Genomic DNA, 19,441 nt, shown 5'->3' with positions numbered 1-19,441 from the left:
CTTCAGTCCATCTTTTGGAAGCGGAGGGAGAGTTATTAGCTACTTTCAAGCTTGCGCTGACAGTTACCGAAAAAGTGTCTGAGTAGATTTGAAAAAGGATTGGAATGATTTTCAGAATAAAGAAAACATTTTTTTTATTGCGTCGTTTTTTCCTCATTCTTAACACAACCCGAGGGTCAATTTTCTTCTGGCTACTCATTATAATTAAAAACAAAACGTGCAAATGATTCCGGTGTATTTTAATAACCATTTATTATAAGTTTTGCATACAAGCAAAATGTATCAAGAGGAAAAGAACAAAAAACTATCAAATAATAAAAAAAAGCGTCATCACATAAACGCAACGGTAACAGGTGAGAAAATATCAGTTCAGTGAGCCAATCACATTTCTTGAAAAGACTTACATGAAAGCTATATTTACAAAATAGTCCCCATCATGAGATGAAGTCCGGCGAATGAGGATCTTCCCGTTCTGGAATGACGAGGAAGGGGTTTCTGCCAGGATTGCACTCCAACAAAATAGCACCGCTGCTTCCTCCTGATGAGGCGATGCTCTGCTGCGAGGGCTTTCTTTCCGCTTCAGGACCGCCGTGCGATTCTTGAGCGATACGGAGCTCGCCGAGCTCCTGGATGAGCGGTTGGACGCCTTCTGGAGCTTGAGGGAGGATGTGGACGCTGCTCTCCGTTGACAGCGCTGTGGCTGCTCCCTCCTGTGGGACGGACGTGCAGACGGAGGAGTCGCGTTGAGGCTGAAGAGGGCCGTCCTTAGAAGACTCTCCTCCCCCTCCTCGGGATTTAGCGCAAGCTCGCTCTTCTGCTTCACACTCATCATCTTCTTCCGAAGTGCTGCTGTCGTCGGAAGCGCTGCTGCTCTCTTCGTCTTCTTCAGCAACCATCGCGGCTGCCTCTTCTAGTTCCTCAATGTCCAAATCCAAATCTTTTTTCTGTAGGGAGATTTTTTGCAGCGCAGTGGCCAAGGCTGACAACTTCTTTGACCTACAAGATTAGATTTACACACTTGATTACTCAGTTGAATTCCCGAGTCGGGTCCTTCGGTGTGACAACAAGCGCAGAGCTCCACAAATAGTGGCTGCCCGCATCTTTGGCAAAGTCACTGTTGCTAATCCCTCCTCACCGTTAAATGAACCCACTGGAGTAGTTGGCCTTACATTCAGGGACAAACTTTCAGAACTGCATTTTGAGCCATACGTGCTACCTCCTTCGCCATGGCGATTACGAGCTGACCTCTCTGGGTCACTGAGACCCAGACGGCGTCTGTTCAGGTTGAAGGAACGGATTTGGGCTCTGTCAGTGTGTGTGTGAGTTGGGACGGAGTATTTCCCTTTGTTGTCGTTCTCATTTTCACACTCAGCTCCTGTTCCCCACAACCGTTCCTCTTTACGATGCAGTCCTAGCAGCAATCTCTGATGCGTAAAGAATTTTTTTTTTTTTTGTGGGGACAACTTAGGCTGTGCATACATTTGCACCTCAGTAGAGATAATGTAAAAAGATCTCAGAAGTGAGCTGGTGCATAAAAGCATGCTCAAATGAATGTAGTGTGGACGAGCTTTCACAGACCCCTGACTTCAAATTGGATTCGTCATTGTCGAAGAGTCAATTTGAAAGTGATTTGCTGGAGCATGTCGCCAGCAAATTGGACCGCACCGGAAAATCTGCATACGTTCCGCAGTCGTTCATGAACACGTCAGATTCATCAGGTTCATTTTTACAAATTCAAGGAAGTGAGTTCCAACTCTCCTCGAACTGATGACTATGAGAAGATGATGAAGATGGACTTGAACGGGGCTCGTCTCCAACAGTGCGATGGAGGCGGGTGAGGCTCCTGCCGAACAGCCACTTCAAAAGCCGGCCCTGTATTCTCTTCCCCCCCCGTGGGAAGTCATTATTGAGTTAGCATTGGAGAGGCCGGCTTGTTTTCCCTCCCCTCCCTTGCTCTGTGGTAGGAGAAGCTTGGCCTGTGGTGAATACAAAGGCTGGGTCCAGGAGGGGGAGGGATAACGTTGTACACAAACCGGTCATTACTACGCCGCTGTTGTGGCTAGCCTTCATTAAACTGAGAAGGGCTGGCTGGCTGGCTCTTTCCAGCTTGGAAAACTTTGGCTAAGACAAAGACGCCTCCATCTGCCAAAGTGCTTAAATGAAAACGGGAGGAGAGAAAGACTTCAGATTCTGTGTATTCGAGTTCAATTACAGTCGGATGGTTCTTTCATCCTTGTTTAAAAGAGAACCTTATCCAGCATGTCCGCCAGCACTCTTTTCACATAAAATGTGCCTTCAAGGTGGATCAATGAGACACGTCCAGATAGAAATGCCAAGGACAAGTCATCCAACGCTGAAAACAGAATAACCAAAATAAATTATACCATCATAAATAAATAAACGAATAAATAAATAACCAACCAAACAAACAAACATATAAATAACATATTTTTGAAAAATTCCAAACGACCCCTGTCACAACATTTGCATCTCAGCCAAAACAACAAATACGCACCACCACCAAGACAACAGAATCACAAGAATAAAGTAAGTGGGTGAAATCAAAGCAACCAAGTTGGAGATACGATCCATCGCTCCTGTGTGACTGAACACTGAAACATAAGACGGTCTTGCTCAAGACAAAGAGCTGAAGTGGCCTCACGCAGGGAAGAAATCTGTGCTACTTGTCCGTGTTAGCTTGGAAATCCCGCGTCTTTGTTCTAACCCACTGGGCTTGTCGGCTCTCCTCTGGTGCCGAGGCAAACATGAGATCAACACGCAGCGTTATTCATTTATAGAGTTCACAAAAGCCCTCTGAGAACTCATCTCATCCCCTCTGAAGTCATCCAAAACTGTTGACGGTCTGCCTTATCATTTGCCAATGTAGCAAGCGGACACTCAGCCAATGCTGGATGTTTTTTTTTTTTTTTACAGATTTGCCCAGTTTGGGGGAATTCTTCATCACATCATCATAAGCCAGAAGAAATTGAGGTGCCAGCTCTGTAAAACGTCCTTTGCTGTTTCCACACGGACCGCTTTTGCTTTGGGGAGTGCTCACTTCACACTTTGGCTCCGTATTTTCTGCTGGAACAATGCACAACATCTCTCATCATAAAACAAGACTCGTTTTGGCTTTCCTGAACAGACACAAGTTCGCATCAGACTGATCCTCTGCTCCCGTGGCCTTGCTGCATTCAAATCTCAGTCGCCTTTGTTTTGACTGTGAGCGTGCGAGAGTAAAAAGAAGTGCCTGCCCTTTGGCTTAAATCACACTGAAACCTTTATGAGGTTGTAAATCTGAAAGCGATGTCTCTGCAGTCAGGGGGACTTTATGGGAAGAAATGCACGTGGGACGACACGGAGATGAAATAAATCAAGCCCCCGAGGCCGACAAACAAGCATTAATCGCCGTGCGCCATCATTTGAGACTGATCGTGTCTCGCCTCATCTGCGAGCTCCGACGAGATGCGGGCATGGAAGGCGCCGAGGGTGTGATGTAATCTCATTTTACCCGCTTAGCTCCCAAAGATGACTTACTTACATGACAAATCCTGCATGAGGGAATATCGTGCGGAGACGGGCGAAAACAATGCTGTCAAGTTACACAAAAGGGTTGCAAATGGGAGGCGAGACTCAAGTGTTCGTTCGATTCACTGTTAGACACCTGTCGGCTCACGCAAGCCACGCTTAGAAAACGCTAATCCTAAATTGCAAAATTAAAATTCGAAACCTGGGGCTACAAGACTCGACCAAGTCTATCAATGTGGACAACTGCTTGATGACCAGTCGTGAGACTCAACTTGTAAGGTCAAACTGACATTCTTTTTTTTTTTTTTTTAAATATAAACAAGCAGAGAAGGAGAAGCAGAGAGCTGAAATCTTTCCCGTGTGCCCCCAAGCCTCAGAGACAGATCACTTATTTTAAGTGAGCTGCCAGAGGAAGACAAAAAGTCTCGCTACAGTATATCTATTCTCTGCGCTTCGATCTCGGGGAAGAAAGATATGCCGCGGCCGATGAACGGAGCTTTCGACAATCCATCTCGACGCACGAACTTCAGCTGCTTCACAGTAAATTCCAAAATTTCTCTGCGAAAAATGCAAAAGGAAAACACGAGGAATGGGGGGGGGGGGGGGGGTGCTAAATCCCTCCAGAGCGTTTATAAAGCCAGCATCTGGGCAGTGAGCCTACAACATCAGGCGCACATTTTTCAACTGGGCTTTTTCCAGACAAGCACACCAAGTTTGCTTAACTCGAGCCAAAAGTGAAACAGTTCATTTTCGAGTCATGGGCTCGCAGGTTCACCATTGCATCGTGGACCAAGTGTCAGGATGGAAGAATTATCGAGAACAAAAGTGTCGATTTTGCATTTTTTTTTTTGCTGTGAACTGGTTTATGAACAAGGCTTAATCACTTTATGCAATCGTCCGGAATCTCACCGATACAACTTTTTGCATCTTTGACTGGCTCGGCAATTCCAACTCTGACAAATGACACCGCTAATCCTCTCCTCAAGATTGTTAACGCACCACACGGACCGAGTGGCGCTTCCCCGAGCTATCAAGCTAATTATTCGAAGATGGAGGTCGCATAGGTGCCCGTCCTTGCACGTGTACTTTATGACAAGGTGTCGGTGGACTTACTTGATCTTCTGGATCCAGATACAGTAGTCGGTGATGTAGAGATCGTTGAGGATGTAAGCTGGGTCGTTCTGTCTGAAGACTTTGTGAATATCAAGCAGGCATTTGAGGATGCAGGCCTTCCCTAGACACGGGAACACAACACGGCATGCAAATGAAAACATTTGTATTCCTTACAAGGCACCCCCGGCTGCCGACAGACACGAGATGCATCCGTGGGCTTGTAGCCCGCACTTATGCATCAAAGACAAGGGTGTGACGACAGAGCAAAATCCTATTAAGACAAGTGAGTAATTTAATCCAGACTGTTAGAGAAGGTGTCTGGTCAACAATTCGGAAAAAAAAAAAAAAAAAAAGAGATCCGGGGAAAGAAAAAAGCAGGACTGTTCTATTTTGGGTTCTGTCAGTTTAATTGGAGCTAGGGCAAGAATTTCTGTCGAAAACATGTTGGATTTCAAACAACAAAAAAGTTGTTTGAAGATCTCCGCGGCTTCTATATTACATTTTGCAAATGTCTCGACAAACTCACTGCTGATGAACGTTTACATCAGGTCTTCCTCGAAGTAGGTCAATCGTCAAGAAAGTTTTAAATACAAGAAGAGCGCAAGCATGTCAATTGTTTTTCATTTCCTTTCATGACAACGTTTTATTTCTAGAATCATCCTGGAGGGATTCCGCAGTTCAGGACTAATTTGTCTTTGAACCGATATAAATAGCGGCAAAATGTCAAATATGTAGGGATATTTACGATTCTAACAGATGATTTGCTTCAATCCGTAAATTAAACCACCAAAGATTTTTGCAGCCTTTTGATAGAACCAACAATCGACTGAGGGAAGAAGAAAATGACATTCTCTACCTTTGCAATGCCAGGCCGCATTGTCTGAGACATTCCGAGCCAAGCCAAATAAGCACAACACTCTGGCAGTGTGCAAAACCTTTGCACAAACATTTGGTTCTCGTTTAAGCGCGGGATCATATGCAGGGAACTCTGCCCTCAATGTCAAGACTTGGATCGTGTGAAGCAAAAACACACGCTTGCCTCCAAGATTCCATTTCCTTTTTCATGAGGAAAGCTGTTTGTTGACATTTCGAGGAGTAATTGCTCGGAGGAGCAGGTGAATGGCATATCCAACATGGTAATTTAATAAGAAGATTAAATAAATAGAAATATTATGTATTTCAGGGCAGAACTGTTATGAAATCCAATAAGTGTGTGTAACAAATCATGTTATTATCCCATCGCCGGTTGTAAAAATGACAAGCCCATTTGGCTCGTGATCATTTTGGGTGACCTTGTCTTGATTATCTTACAAAACGGAGGCGAAATATCGTCCGGGCTTGTGGCAGAGGTTTCAGATAGTCGCGCAATTTCTACATTGAGTATGCGCAACATGCTTTGAGGGTGCTAACAAGGTAAAGCGAGGTGAAAAGTGGGAGCAGCTGCTCTTTCTCTCCTGATCAACTTCCACTTGGACCTAATGAGGCGCACAAACGTGACTCTAGGGTTTAAAGGCATTTCATTTGCTGTCATTGACAGCAAATCAAATCATTGACGGTAAGAAAAACTCACCTGAGCGTAACACTTTAGCCGCGTCAGAAACAGCAGCCGCCGCCATGGCAAAGTGTCGATAGAGCGGATAGCACAAAACCCTCCTTCCGAACGACACCAGGACCTCCTGCAGAGAGCTGTACGTCTGAGGGACAGAGGGCACGACACTCACAAAAATTACCCAGCACAAAATCACATCAAGATGCAAAAGGCAGTAAACACGGGTTCACCCAGACATTTTGGCCACAGGGCTAACCCCCCCCCACCCCGCTTCTCTTTTACACAGGCTCCTATTGGTGTTCCTCACAGTCAGTGGTGTGCTAATTACTTTTAACAATCCCCTTCCATTTATTGAGCTGACAAAATAGGTGCTTCAAACTCCCACTGCTGCTCGGTTAGCCTCTTAATTGCTGCTTGTCTTTAAACACTGCATCGGCACTCACGTTGCGGCGCCGGGAGATTTTATCTCTTGTATTATTCTCCTTCATTGAGGCCTATTAAGAGAGCACTGTCGACTCATCGGGGATCGTTCTCTCCCTCTAGCAGGAGTGCGGAGAAGGTGTGCATCACGCTCGAGTCACACCGGCAGTCCACTGAGGACGAGCACCGTGGAGTAGATGGGGAGAAGAAGAAAAGGGATGCGACGAGTGCATACATTGCAAGGGGGGCTTGGCAGAGAAGAATGTGACGGAGTGATGAGGAGCCCGTGGGGAGGCTGTTGTTTACCCGGATGCCGCTACAGAGGAAGAAGACGGACAGATCCACACACCCGTGTATTTTACGCTCATTCTTCAAAATATTTTTTTTTTCCGGTGTACTCATGAATATTACTCTCCCCTGATTGGTTGGGCACGACCTACACCGTCAGGATCGTGTTACATGTGCACCAATTGGTGGTGACTGGAATTGCGACTCAAATTGGCCATTGAAAAAGGAACGCCGAATCGGAACTGTTTGGAATCTTGGAAAAGTAACAGCTCAAATCCATCGAACTGTAAAGAAATAACAATCTTTTTTGTTGAAGCTTGAGATGTCTCAATCCAACAAAAACAGAAAAATAGTAGTTATTGCATTTATTATTTTTGGAGCAAGACGTACCTCCAGCCAACACAGAGTCCCACTGAGTTTTCGGATTGTCCATGGTGACTCCACCTTGCATAATAGGACAGAAAAGAATTTTAAAAAATGGTCAAGTATTCTATTAATTTAGTGATACGCAAAAATGCAACGTGTGCTAAAATTCACAAAATATAAACATATAAATAGACAAATTCTTCAAATTGGATATAATTTGGGTTCAACGTTTTTCATGTATATTTTTGGGGTTGAATCGTGCCAATGTTCTTCTGCAATGGGAGACACCTTGCTCTTCTTGCCTCTGTGCGCTCACCTCAAAGATGTGACAAAAAAAAAAAAAAGAGACCTTTACTCAGCTCTCATATACGCCACTAATCTCTTAAGGTCACCGATGAAACGGAAAAGTGGTCTTAAGTATTTGAGGAAAGAACACTCTGTCCTCTGAGGCTAAGTGCTGCTCAGGAGGAGACGTCTCTTCACACATTCACGCAGCCACTTACGTTGTGCTCTCCCTCGGTGGAGCGCACTTCGTAGCAGTAAGCCAGAATCACGTCCACCAGGCTGAGCCACGCTTGGTAACGTGAAGTCTTGTCCAGCAGGTACGACTGGTTGTTGAATTTTCTCAACTGCTCTTTCTCCTCGTCGCTGAACGGTGTAACTGCACGAGAATAATACGGACCAGGTGTTAAGATTAAAATAAAGGTCATGAGAATATGATGCAGTCCTAGAGAGAGTTTAAAAACGAACAAAAAGATGTCAATTTTACTTTCCCCATCCGTGTACATTACATGCACACTCAGCACTTCCTGTCTGGCTGCAGTGGGGGCTCAGCTCTGCTGGGAAGGAGATTCCTGCTGCATTACATTGGCTCCCTGCAGACGCTACCTGACTCCATCCTTTGTGTGTCGAAGAACCGACAAGCACATGTGTTTGTACTGTTCGGGCGATGGGTGTTGCGAAAATAAAAAAGTATGAGCATTTTCTAATTCAGCAGGGGATCAAATGATTGTTTTATCTACTTTTTTTTTGTTTATTGTTTTCTATAACCTGTAGAATTCAATTTACAATTAAAAACAAATAAAAAAATGAAAAGAACATTATGATTTATTAATTAAAATCGTATTGTATAAGCAAATTGAGTTTTAAATCTGGGTGTAAAAAAATGCATTCATTTTTGTTTAATTTGCTATTGTCAATGACATGATTATTTAGTCATTAAAATTGTATTGCATAAGCCAATCGAGACTTAAACTTGGGTCTAAAAAAAGTGAATTAATTTCTTTATGTTTATATTGCTATTGTCAATGATTAAGAGTTTAATCATATAAAATTGTGAGAACCATTAGAGCAAACGCTGGAAAGAAGAGCAATCCGGATGGATTTACTTTCCTAATTGCGTTCATGCATGGTTATTTGTCTCTGATATGGAGCACATTAATTCTAATGGGCATTAACTCACAGCATATAAGGCTGACGGGAAATTAATTTTCCAGCTAATGCCTCCAGTTGGACAGGCAGCCTGTCTCTTCGGCGCTCGCCGCAGGTCCAGATGGCCTAATAACTTCGGGTAAATATTAGGGATGAAAATTGGAAGCACCAAAAACATTCAAATGCGCGGTGAGCAAAACAAATGGGATAGCTCTTCAGTAGGAACCCAGCCAGACACATTTGGCAAGGTACAGATGATCCTTCCTCAGATTTGATGAATCAGGGTCAACATATGACCTTGTGTCAGGTCTACAAGTGTACATACTTGAAATCTTAAAATGAGTGGTCAGCCTAAATGTGGTCAAAGGTCAGCGTTTTCCAAGTGGCATCTAAATCCAGCTTGAGTGGGCAGCGAGAGGCCAGGCAGGCTGTCAGGTCCATTTAGGCTGCAGCGGCGGCGTCTGAATACGGACGGGCCTCCGGTGGACAGCTGGGGCCTGTCGCTGCACCGCCCGTGCAGCACAAAGGCTCCACTTTCTACTTCATTAGCACTTGTGTCCGCACCCATCTGTCAGGTGGCATATACATCAAGCCACGGCAGCAGAGAAAGAGGCCTGGTGCAGATGTAAAAAAGGGACCTCAAGAGTCAAAAGTCAAAATCTGACAACGAGCTCTTAAATTCAGGCTGATGTCATTGTGGCTCATATTTCCACCTGATCTGAGATGTTGTCTTAAAATGTGGCCAAGGGGTTACAAATTTTTTTGGCTGTGTTGACTCATACTCGTCTGGACCAAGAAGCACGGTGCACATATTTGGTCGCGTTCGCTTAGCGTGGACGAGGTTGCTGTGACGCAGCTAAAAGCGCGAGCTCCTGTGACAACGTTATCGCTTTAATCTAAATCCGCTCGGGAGCTTGCAGCGGCCACGCGCTCCATCTAAGCTGTAACTGTGAGCCATGCGCCTCCTTAAATCGTGCTGGTATTAGCAGACTGCGAGATGAGCTGGATAGCACAATTAAAAAAGGCTCTTGGCTATGGCTGAGGCCTAGAAAGAAATTAAGTCGGGACGCTCCTGCTATCAAAGAGCTCATATCTGTCGTAGTTAATGAGCAATTGATTTTTTAGATGGATGGCAAGTGATCATAAAAGCCACTTGGAACTTTGGAAGGAAGCGGGATGTTCGTCACATAAAAAAATGGCAGAGAGGCATTTCTTAAAGGGTGAAGCGGTGATTGAGTGAGGTCCAAGTTCAAGCTCTCATAAAAGGCAAGTGTCATTGCCACTGAAGTGCCCCCGGGGCATTTTAGGCGCTGCGGCTTCATAACCCACAAGCTTTAACCCTCCTCTTGAGGTGGACCGGAAGAAGACCGATGTGTCCTCTGGGGATTTGAAATAGCGCTCTGTTGAAGTGAAGAAAACCCCCGCTAGTGAAATCCATTTGGGTAGTACAAAGAATGAAGGTCGTTCATTGGGCTGAAAGAGAATTGACAACAATGCGGCCATGCTTTCTTACTTATCTGCTAATTTAATTTATGCCACCTTCTAGAAGCCTTCAGAACTCACGGATGATTTGCTTTCAACACACTAGGCCATATTAAAGGCACATTTTAGATCACACAAAAGTAGAAATCACATTTTTTTTTTTTTTACAGAATATAGATTATATTTAAACATACCAAGCTCTTCTTCCTGCTCGGGTGAGGAACAAAGGTTTGTCCACCATGGTCTGAATTTCAACAGTCTCTTTATCTCGTCGTCTTCAAACAAATCAGCTCTGCAACACCACCAAATACTTCAGCGGAATGTCAAGACGTAAAAAGAAAGAAATGGAGGTTTGGTTGTGGCTGGACTTACAGGTAGTGATCAGGGGAAAAGGCCGAAGCCTCCGCCACCAGCCTCGCTTGCCTCCTCTCAGCTTTTGTTGTACTGTCTGGGTTTTTAACATCTATCACATCACTCAGTTCTTCCTGTCAGAACAACCGACTAATTTAAGATCAATTCGATCGAATGATCTGCACAAGGGGGGTTATTCATTTGTTTTTACCTGTAATCTGGCAAACACTCCAGCCCTCTTATTACCAAAGCCGTATTTCTGCAGGCCACTTAGCTCCTCTTCAGATCTCTCAACATAAACTTCCTGCTCAACCTGCCAGTCAAACTCCTCCTCATCTTCTGCTTCGGCATGGCCCGCACTTTCGCTGCAATCTTTAATAAAAAAAAAGAAAAAAAATCAAACACTGATTTCAACATGAGTCACAGCCCACTCTATTTTTACTGCCGATGACACATTGCTGCAACTTACCTGGGCTGATGTCCTCCAACAGAGGCTTTGCCGAACGGGAGCCTCTGGGGGCGAGGAGACTTGTCAGCATCTGGAGGCCTTCAAAGTGTTCTCCAGCTATTTCTTTAGGGATCTGCACGGTGAAGAGACCTGAAAAGGACGTCAAGCCTTTTATTAGTGATAAAAAGACAGAGAATCTGAATTTCCTTATAATAATGTGTACGACTTCAGGTTTGGAACCATTGTTATAAAAATAACAGTTCCTCGTGATACATCTGCACAAGCGCACTCATTACTGGAGATTTATTAGCAGATGTTACAGGATTATTTTGACGCAGCATGTCAACTAGGGCCATGCTGACAGACGGTGTCAGCATCAACGAGACAGATGTCTCCATTAAGACGACTTCATTATAACCGATTCGATGAAACAGATCAAAGTGCCCACGTTACGCTATATCGAAAACATGACATCGATGGTCATTGTCATGCAATATATTCAAATATTCAGTGGCCCTGTCACCTCGGTTCTGTAAATGCTCCAATAAAACATGCACGTAATTCTCATTAAAACGGAACCCTCTTTCGCCCAGTTGTGTTATTACAAACCTTTATCAATGTCAAATGTTGCCTTTTCTCTTCCATCTTCTACTACCCTTCCTGGAAGTGTTAACCTAAAAATAAAATAATACAGATGTGTGACCTGTATTTCTTACTCCAGAAAAAGGTCATGACATTCTAATAATAATTGATAAACTTACCTCAGAAAGTACGGTTTGGCATAGAATTTAATGTCTGTTCCATCGATGTAGAGGTCAAACTCAGATGTTCTGGTGTAGGGGACGCGGACTGAGAGGGTAAGGTACTCAGGATCCTGACTCAAGTCAAACGCAGGAGTTATCATTGTTGAATATTTTTGTGATAAGCACCTGAGGGAAAAAGGACGAGAACGCTTTCAACAGTGGCTGGAGAGCAGTAGTGCGCCCCTGTGTGGTTCACCCCATTTTCAATCTTGACGTTTCTCAACCCTTCGCCTGCAAATTCAGTTGTAGGTACATTGCATGGTTGTATTCGGTGCATAATTGAATTATTTATTCATTGAGATTACAGACTTTTATCACTCTAAACAAAAATTGCGCCGCAATTTTACACTAATTGCGCCCCTAACACCGACATTATAGTGAATACACATGTCAGAGGTTTACATCAACGCATGCACACCGAATTCAAAGAAACACCCAAGAAAACGATTATTAAATCAGCACGGTGTCCATAAATGAAATCATTCTCCATTTATCTGCTTGGCACGTCAGACTTGACAGTTTTTCAATGGGAGTTTTGTTTATCCTGACCACGTTGATAGCAACGCGAAGAAACTCGGCGAACAGAGTAACAACACGGATTACAAACAATGATCGATTTTCACTCATAGAGCAGAAATCCGTTTTACTGGACTGTCGTTAGCATATAATACAGTTAAACAGCAAAAGTGTGACTGTTTGCACTCACCAAAAACAAAGCTCTTTCACGCATGCAGCCTTGCAGAGGCTGCCATGTTTTACCGTAATGAACCATGTATACGGTCATCAATATATCGTATTCACTCGTCGATTTGTTTTGATCCTTTGATTGTTTTAACCAACTCTTGTTTTGGTTTAATCACGTCTCTCAATTGCCCCTAAGGCAGATGGCCTGAGATAGGCTTTGGAAGACAAGAGTTTAATCACTGTGTAAAAAAAATGACCCGTTTTGAAATAGATGCGGTAGTACTGCTTTTTTTACGGTAAAGATGGACAGACCACGCCCCCGCCGTGTAACTTAATGGGCTGAGAGAGCGTCCTCTCCGCTCTCCATCATCGTCATGATGAGCAGCATCGGATTCCAACCGAGGATACGCAACAAAATGTCAACTCTGGCGACTCTCCCTCCACCGCAGACAACATGAGCAAAGTCCTGCGTGCTCCTTCCCCCCGGAACACGTCGCTCTCGCCATGCGGATCCACTGCAAAGTAGTTGTGATCGCTCTGTGTTTCGGAGTTGTCCTACTTTTCTACTTTTGGGGAGGCAATGTCGCGGACGGTCCGTTACAGAAAGAAGTTGCGGTGGAGGGGAGCAGGAACTCTTTATCGTCGTCGGTCAAGCGCGATCATGATGTTGGTTCAAAGTTGGTGAGGAGATCACCCACGGTGCCCGGGGTGCGCTCAGAAGATCTCCCCAAGGGACGAAAAAACGCTAACAAAGTGATTAAGCGAGGGGGAAACGTCAAAGCAAAGAGGTGAAGCACATTTTCTTTCTCCGAGTGATCCTTCCTTCCACGTTTGCATGTGGGCGCATCCAATTTCAAAGATAATGTTCCCACTAGCGCATACACAGTTTATACTAACCAATGTCGGCTTGGTTTACTGTAACTGAGAATCCCGCTGTTGTAATTAAATGTCTGACGCGAATGTAGTAGAATACGTGATTAATATGTGGAGGGGTGGTTATTTATTTTCACAGAGGGCACGGTGATGTTGCCGATGACCTCGAAGCCTTGCTCGGATCACCTTTTGACATTTACATTTAAAATTGACTCTGGGAGACAAAATCCCCATAATACATATGTTTAATGTATCTATTATTATTGTTATTACTATTATCATCATTATTATTACTATTATCATATTGTTATTACTTTGTAATTAGACATACCTGCTTTTTTGTGTAGTTGGCATTGTCAAGATTGACATTGAGTCTGTTTTTAATTCTACAAAAAAAATGAACAAATGAATGGATGAGAACAATAGTCATGGGCGAGTACGATATTTTCGTGGAATCTGCTGATATCAGCCACAGATGCTAAACACTTACATGCAACAGACACTTACAGACAGGTAATACCTGCACTGGTGATATCTAATACAAGAGCAGTATATAAAAATGTAGTTGCTTTGTCATTGCAGTAATAAACATATTGATAAATATGAAAAACTGACAGTGCCTTGTTGTCAGCTTCGATCGGTTGAAAATACAGGAAATGACCTTGCATCTGCTCAGAATTTGTCGATTTGCGCAATTCAAGGGTGGAGCCGTTGAATTGTACCAGTTTCATTCTATACTGTATAGCCTATAGCAGCTATAGGCTCCTTCAAAGCCTGCAGACTCCTACTTTGCCACCAGGCAATATGTATTCTCCTCCAAAGCCCGACTGCAGGTTGGAGACACTGCTGCTGAGATAAAAGCCATCAGGGCCTTTCACTGAGAAAGGACCTTTGTGTCCGCCCAGAAGCCACACTCTTCCATGTGTGCTCGGCGCTGATAAGGGAAATAAGGTGGAGGGGGTGTCATTCGGTGGCGTTAAAAAAATAAAAATAAACACGGGACTTCTGTGGTTGGAGACACATACAGAGCACTGAGTCAAAGCATTTGCAGTGACTCTTTAGTCACACTTTAAAACAGGAAGGAATACACATAAGATGTTGTCTATTGCTCCAATCTTGCAAGTGTTTCTCACACCGATTTACATTTTCATCTTTCAAAATGAGCAGGCCTGTTTCCTGGCAATATGCTCAATCGACAAACATCCCTGTTTTTGCAAGTCCTATCATTTCCTCTCGACACATTGCACGGCTTCCTCTGGCTAAAAATACAATGTGGAGCTCCATCTGCCCAGACAGGCTCAATACATTACACGTCTCATGCCATCAATCACACAATCACCCAGTTTATGAAATGCTAGACGAAAAAGTGTTGTTTCGAGTTTTGGCTGATCAGTTTCTAAGCAGTTTTTGCACAGAGGGATGACTGAAGTCTGTAAGTTGAAATGTACCTCGTAATCTGGCACAGTACATAACTGAATTGCAGTACCCTCATTGTTATTGTTTTACTTTGAAAATATCTTAAAAGGTTTCGGGGTTTTTTTTTGTCCATTGTGCTGATTTGAAGCCAACGCCAGTTTTGTACTTACTCAGCAGCAGGCATTGAATTCATTCCTTTTGTTCCTCTGCTGAGCTTTTTGACAACTTCCAGATGTTAGCAACGAAGTCATGAAACAAACCCGTCATGTGTACTTTGTTAATGAGACTCTTGGAAGAAAATAGAAGGTTTGTGTGTGTGTGCCTACTTGCCAGTGTGTGTGTGTGATTTTTTTTTTGCCTGACCTCGTGCAACATATTTTTCTAATCGTTGACAGAAACTGGGACTTAAATCATCTTGCTGGCGAGTAGGATTGTGTTTTGTTCATGCTTGTCAAGGCATCATCATCATCATCCTTCAAGGTGTGACAAATTTCCCAACTTCACACTAATCCTAAACTACATTTCAACATTGTGCTTCAGGTAGCCAGAATGGTGACGTGCTCAGAGGCAAAGCCCTGCCAACATTCTCTCTTCAACTCATTTTCGGCTGATGATGCTTTCGAGGAAACAAATGTTGTATTGAGAACATCCGGATGATCATTTTGGTTAATTAAAAACAAAGGGAAAAAATACAGCAGAGATTTTTTTTAGCCCCCCCCAGCATTCGTGCAAATGTTTTTGCAGTGTGGTGGGAGATATTTTATACCGAATGTTTTGATTGAAATGTGGAGGCAGCATGAAAAGTTTCACACATTGCACATGAAAAACAAAAGGAGATGGATGATGCCAAGGCAACGAACCACAGTAGGGAAAAAACTATCAAAAACAAAATAGCACAAAAACACAGAAACAAAAAAAACATTACAATGTCTCTTTATGTGTGTATTTTTAGCAAAACGGGACGTGCGACGGCCAGGCGCCCTCGCAAAGAGGAATTCATGCACTTGGCCATGGTGGCATGTGGAGATCGTGTCGAGGAGACCTCGACGCTCATCAAATCTGCTGTCCTATTCAGCCTGAAGAAGATCAAGGTTCATATTTTTGCTGAGGACCCGTTGATCCCGCAGTTTAAAGAAATGGTAGGAATCCGTTAACCAATTAGATCTTATTTAGATGTATTCACTTGGATTTTGACTTGGCAAAAAAGAAAATTGACAAAAAACATTTCCTTCCTAACGTTCACTCCGGTGGGTAATATATGACATCAAGATCGGAACGTTTAGAAGCGTGCTTTCAGAGCTTCTCAGGCTGTCACATAAGTCTTTTATCGCTACACTTAGGTGTAATCTATCACCTGACAACCTGCTGTGCTCCACCAACGCGCATCACTTCAATGTCACCTTTAGCGAGGAGCCAAAAAAAAGATCTGAGACGTACGCTAATTGTGACAAAAGTTTCGGGACGTAAATTTAATCAGCGTCTGCTTTGACCCAGTTTTTCCTCATCAAACCTCAAAGCTTCAATTATTTTGGACAATTGTGTTTTCAGCTTGTTGGAAAGAATTTTTAAAATGTCCTAACAGGCATTTAAATTCAAAGGTAACCAGTTCTTTAGGACACTGGATGATGTCACCTGAAAAATAGCCACGTGTACGTTGAAGAAGTTGCATCTCTCGCAGTTCCGCCAGTGGCCTGGATTTATCACCGCCAAGTTCAAGTACAACCTGTACCCAATCACCTTCTCAGTGGGGAACGCCGACGAATGGAAGAAGCTCTTCAAGCCGTGCGCCGCTCAGAGACTCTTTCTTCCTGTAAGGCGGCAACATTTTTTTTTATTACGCTGTGCATAATGTGATTTAAATCCTCATAACTAAACGCTGCTTTGATGTTTTATGTTTTTTTTCCCCCCCAAGCTCATCACTCTAATAACTTAGTGTGTGCTTATTGATGAGTTTTTATGTGAAATGAACAGTCTCATGGGGCTGGACTGAGTCATTTCATCAAGTGGAAAGCTGCGCGCCGTATTGATTTTCCTTTTCAGCTGGTGTTCATGGAAATAGCAACGGCGTGACATAATGAATATATTGCAAGATGGCCAAATCCATAAACGTATTTCTCTTCCTACAAACGAGTCAATATACTGTAAGACCATTTTCCGCTTAATCGGGAAAGACTAATCAAGAAATGTGATGAGCTTTTGAATGAGTTGTTTACAAATAAATTTGATGAATGTGCTTTAGCACGCTCTTGTGCATTTTGGGCTCGTCCAGGCTAGCAACAAGGCCTCGCTCAGCTTGCCTTTTGTGATCTTGTATTTCCTCCTCAAGGTCATCCTCAAGGACGTGGACTCGTTGCTATACGTGGACACCGATGTGCTGTTCCTGCGACCCATGGATGATATCTGGAGGATGCTCAAGTCCTTCAACAGCAGTCAGCTGGCAGCAATGGCTCCGGAGCACGAGATCCCCAAGATCGGCTGGTACAGCCGCTTTGCACGGCATCCTTTCTACGGCATCTCAGGGGTCAACTCGGGTGTCATGCTGATGAATCTCACAAGAATACGCAGCACATTGTTCAAGGTCAGGCCGAAATATTGCTGAAAGCTTTGCGATTACCACGCGAGCATCACAGACTTCAATGAGCCGGAATGCAAATCCACTTCTTTGATGATTTGTTTTGTGGTGAAAAGTATTTCTGGAGTTGTGCGTCAGTAGACTGTGTTGATATTTCAGAATGGCATGATCGCCACTGGCCTATCCTGGGAGGAACTTTTGCACCCACTTTATCAGAAATACAAGAACCACATCACATGGGGAGATCAGGACCTCCTCAACATTATATTTCACTACAATCCAGGTAGTGTCAGAAACCTGATACATATATAATTAGCACTTTTTTTTTTGCAATATACAGTTTATTTTAATTTCAGATTTCATTTTGTTTTTGTCTTTGCCAGAGTGTCTATTCATCTTCCCTTGCCAGTGGAACTACAGGCCCGATCACTGTATGTACGGGAGTAACTGCAAAGGAGCTGAAGAGGACGGTGTGTCCATCCTCCATGGCAACCGGGGAGTCTATCATGATGAGAAGCAGCCGGCCTTCAAAGTAGTTTATGATGCAATACGTGATGTAAGTATCTTGGAGCATCTACGTTTTACTGTTGGAACTCTCCCAAAATTGGATAAGCATGACTGAATAACACAAACAGAATCTGTAAGACCACACAAGACTGGGACTGAATCTTAATTTGCAGTCCATCGACACTCCTCTTGTAATAGTGTTTTGTTTTATTGAAATTTATCAGAGGCGTGTTCACTTTTTGTACTCTAATTTGTTAGCCAAGGCTGATTTTTTTTCTCACGCAGTAAAATCCAACATGTTACAATTTCAAACTGCCTGGAGCGCCTTTCTACCCTGCTGGCAAGCACATCACGAGAGTAGCGATCCCGTCACGCTGATGGAATCTGTAAATAACATAATTGTTGGTGGTATTAATGAATTCAAAAAGAAAGAATTTTGCTGATCTCGTTGCAGTTCCCCTTCGACGACAACATGTTCCAGTCACTCTTCTATCCCATCCAGGCCAAATTTTTAGACACGGTCAACACGCTATGTGGTCGAATCCCACAAGTCTTCCTGAAGCAGATAGAAAAGACCATGAAGAAAGTGTTTGAGGAGAATGTGATTCGACATATCAGGCCGCACGACTGACTGACTGTCTGTGCCATGGACTTCCTGTCAATGTGACCGACCACGGGGCCTTGGACCACTTTGTGAAAAACTGATATTTCCTGAACTGTGGTTATGAGCAGGAATGTTTTTCTTGTGACCATTTTCTTATGTTCACTCCTCATGTCAACGTTGTGGTCGGACAACTTTTGATTTATATTATTGTGCACTACCAAAATGCAAAGGATGTATTTTTTTTCCTCATGAATTCATCTCAGTAATTACACCTGATTGTTGGGTACAATGTTATTTTTGTCATTAACTTGACCAAAAAAAACAAAAAACAAACATGAATGTGCTAACAGAGAGCTATCCTCTAAAAGAAAGTCCACTTATGAAATTGGAGGGTTATTTAGCAAAGTGTGAATGTTGTACGAAAATGGGCTTGCACCCCTGTGGTTGGTGACCCTGCCCTGACCCGAGTATTAAACTACAGCACAAATGCAGCTGTAGAGTTTTATGTTACATGTGGAATATTGAAATGCACTTTGGATATTATGTTTTAGTGAAGGACTGAGTAACATTTCGTCCATTTGGCACTCTGTTCAAATGGATCATAACCAAAAGTGTTTGAAAGAACTGCAGCAGTCATATGAATGTTGTCTGTTGTGTTTACTCTCAACAAAATGAACTCTTATGATATTTGTCTTTGAAAGGGATGAAATTTGTTTTCTTTGTTGTATTGTACCTTACATTTCATTGTGATGACAGTATATTTAATCATTCAAACTGGAACCTGATCAGGCTTGGACAGTCAAAATGTGTTTTTGAATAAAACAAAGCAATGCGCCTCAGTGGCATGATTTATTGGAATGTCAATGAATGATAATAGGTGAGACCATCTTTGTTTGATGCATCAATTTGTTTTATTCTATTTTGCAGTATACTTTTTTAAGCGTACGCAGTTTATCAATAGACAGATGAATAATGTATGGATTAACAGGTTAAAAGTGGTATTACT

At 43.2% G+C, this 19,441-nt stretch overlaps 2 protein-coding genes across 2 annotated transcripts; one reads left to right on the top strand and one right to left on the bottom strand.

Annotated features, from left to right (window-relative positions):
- Positions 1-227: 227 nt before the first annotated feature.
- Positions 228-12,633, bottom strand: shq1 (SHQ1, H/ACA ribonucleoprotein assembly factor). Its single transcript, XM_049733767.2, has 12 exons — positions 12,486-12,633; positions 11,738-11,905; positions 11,586-11,650; positions 10,998-11,126; positions 10,740-10,900; positions 10,550-10,662; positions 10,372-10,469; positions 7,768-7,925; positions 7,289-7,342; positions 6,212-6,335; positions 4,642-4,762; positions 228-996 (listed from the first exon to the last, which is right to left on the bottom strand). Exons 2-12 carry the CDS (start codon positions 11,878-11,880, stop codon positions 435-437), a joined length of 1,728 nt encoding a protein of 575 aa, XP_049589724.1. The 5' UTR covers positions 11,881-11,905; positions 12,486-12,633; the 3' UTR covers positions 228-434.
- Positions 12,634-12,802: 169 nt separating this feature from the next.
- Positions 12,803-19,270, top strand: gxylt2 (glucoside xylosyltransferase 2). The gene is made up of 7 exons (XM_049733769.2): positions 12,803-13,251; positions 15,705-15,891; positions 16,431-16,562; positions 17,079-17,330; positions 17,484-17,607; positions 17,708-17,880; positions 18,286-19,270. The coding sequence occupies exons 1-7, from the start codon at positions 12,968-12,970 to the stop codon at positions 18,460-18,462; spliced, it is 1,329 nt and encodes a 442-aa protein (XP_049589726.1). The 5' UTR covers positions 12,803-12,967; the 3' UTR covers positions 18,463-19,270.
- The last annotated feature ends 171 nt before the right edge of the window (positions 19,271-19,441 follow it).

The sequence above is a fragment of the Syngnathus scovelli genome, chromosome 11 (assembly GCF_024217435.2).
Source record: "Syngnathus scovelli strain Florida chromosome 11, RoL_Ssco_1.2, whole genome shotgun sequence".
Lineage (NCBI taxonomy): Eukaryota > Metazoa > Chordata > Actinopteri > Syngnathiformes > Syngnathidae > Syngnathus > Syngnathus scovelli.
The sequence above is the reverse complement of the archived record's forward strand: the minus strand, read 5'-3'. Positions and strand labels throughout refer to the sequence as shown.

Bases quoted from the DNA above. Each gene is read 5' to 3' on its own strand.
- shq1 (XM_049733767.2), bottom strand. From the start codon at position 11,880: ATGATAACTCCTGCGTTTGACTTGAGTCAGGATCCTGAGTACCTTACC. The intron at 7,926-10,371 runs GTATGTTTAAAT...ATTCTCGTGCAG, and splicing joins CGAGCAGGAAGAAGAGCTTG to TTACACCGTTCAGCGACGAG. The intron at 997-4,641 runs GTAAGTCCACCG...CTAATCTTGTAG, and splicing joins ATCTGGATCCAGAAGATCAA to GTCAAAGAAGTTGTCAGCCT.
- gxylt2 (XM_049733769.2), top strand. From the start codon at position 12,968: ATGCGGATCCACTGCAAAGTAGTTGTGATCGCTCTGTGTTTCGGAGTT. The intron at 15,892-16,430 runs GTAGGAATCCGT...CATCTCTCGCAG, and splicing joins TCCCGCAGTTTAAAGAAATG to TTCCGCCAGTGGCCTGGATT. The intron at 17,881-18,285 runs GTAAGTATCTTG...ATCTCGTTGCAG, and splicing joins TTTATGATGCAATACGTGAT to TTCCCCTTCGACGACAACAT.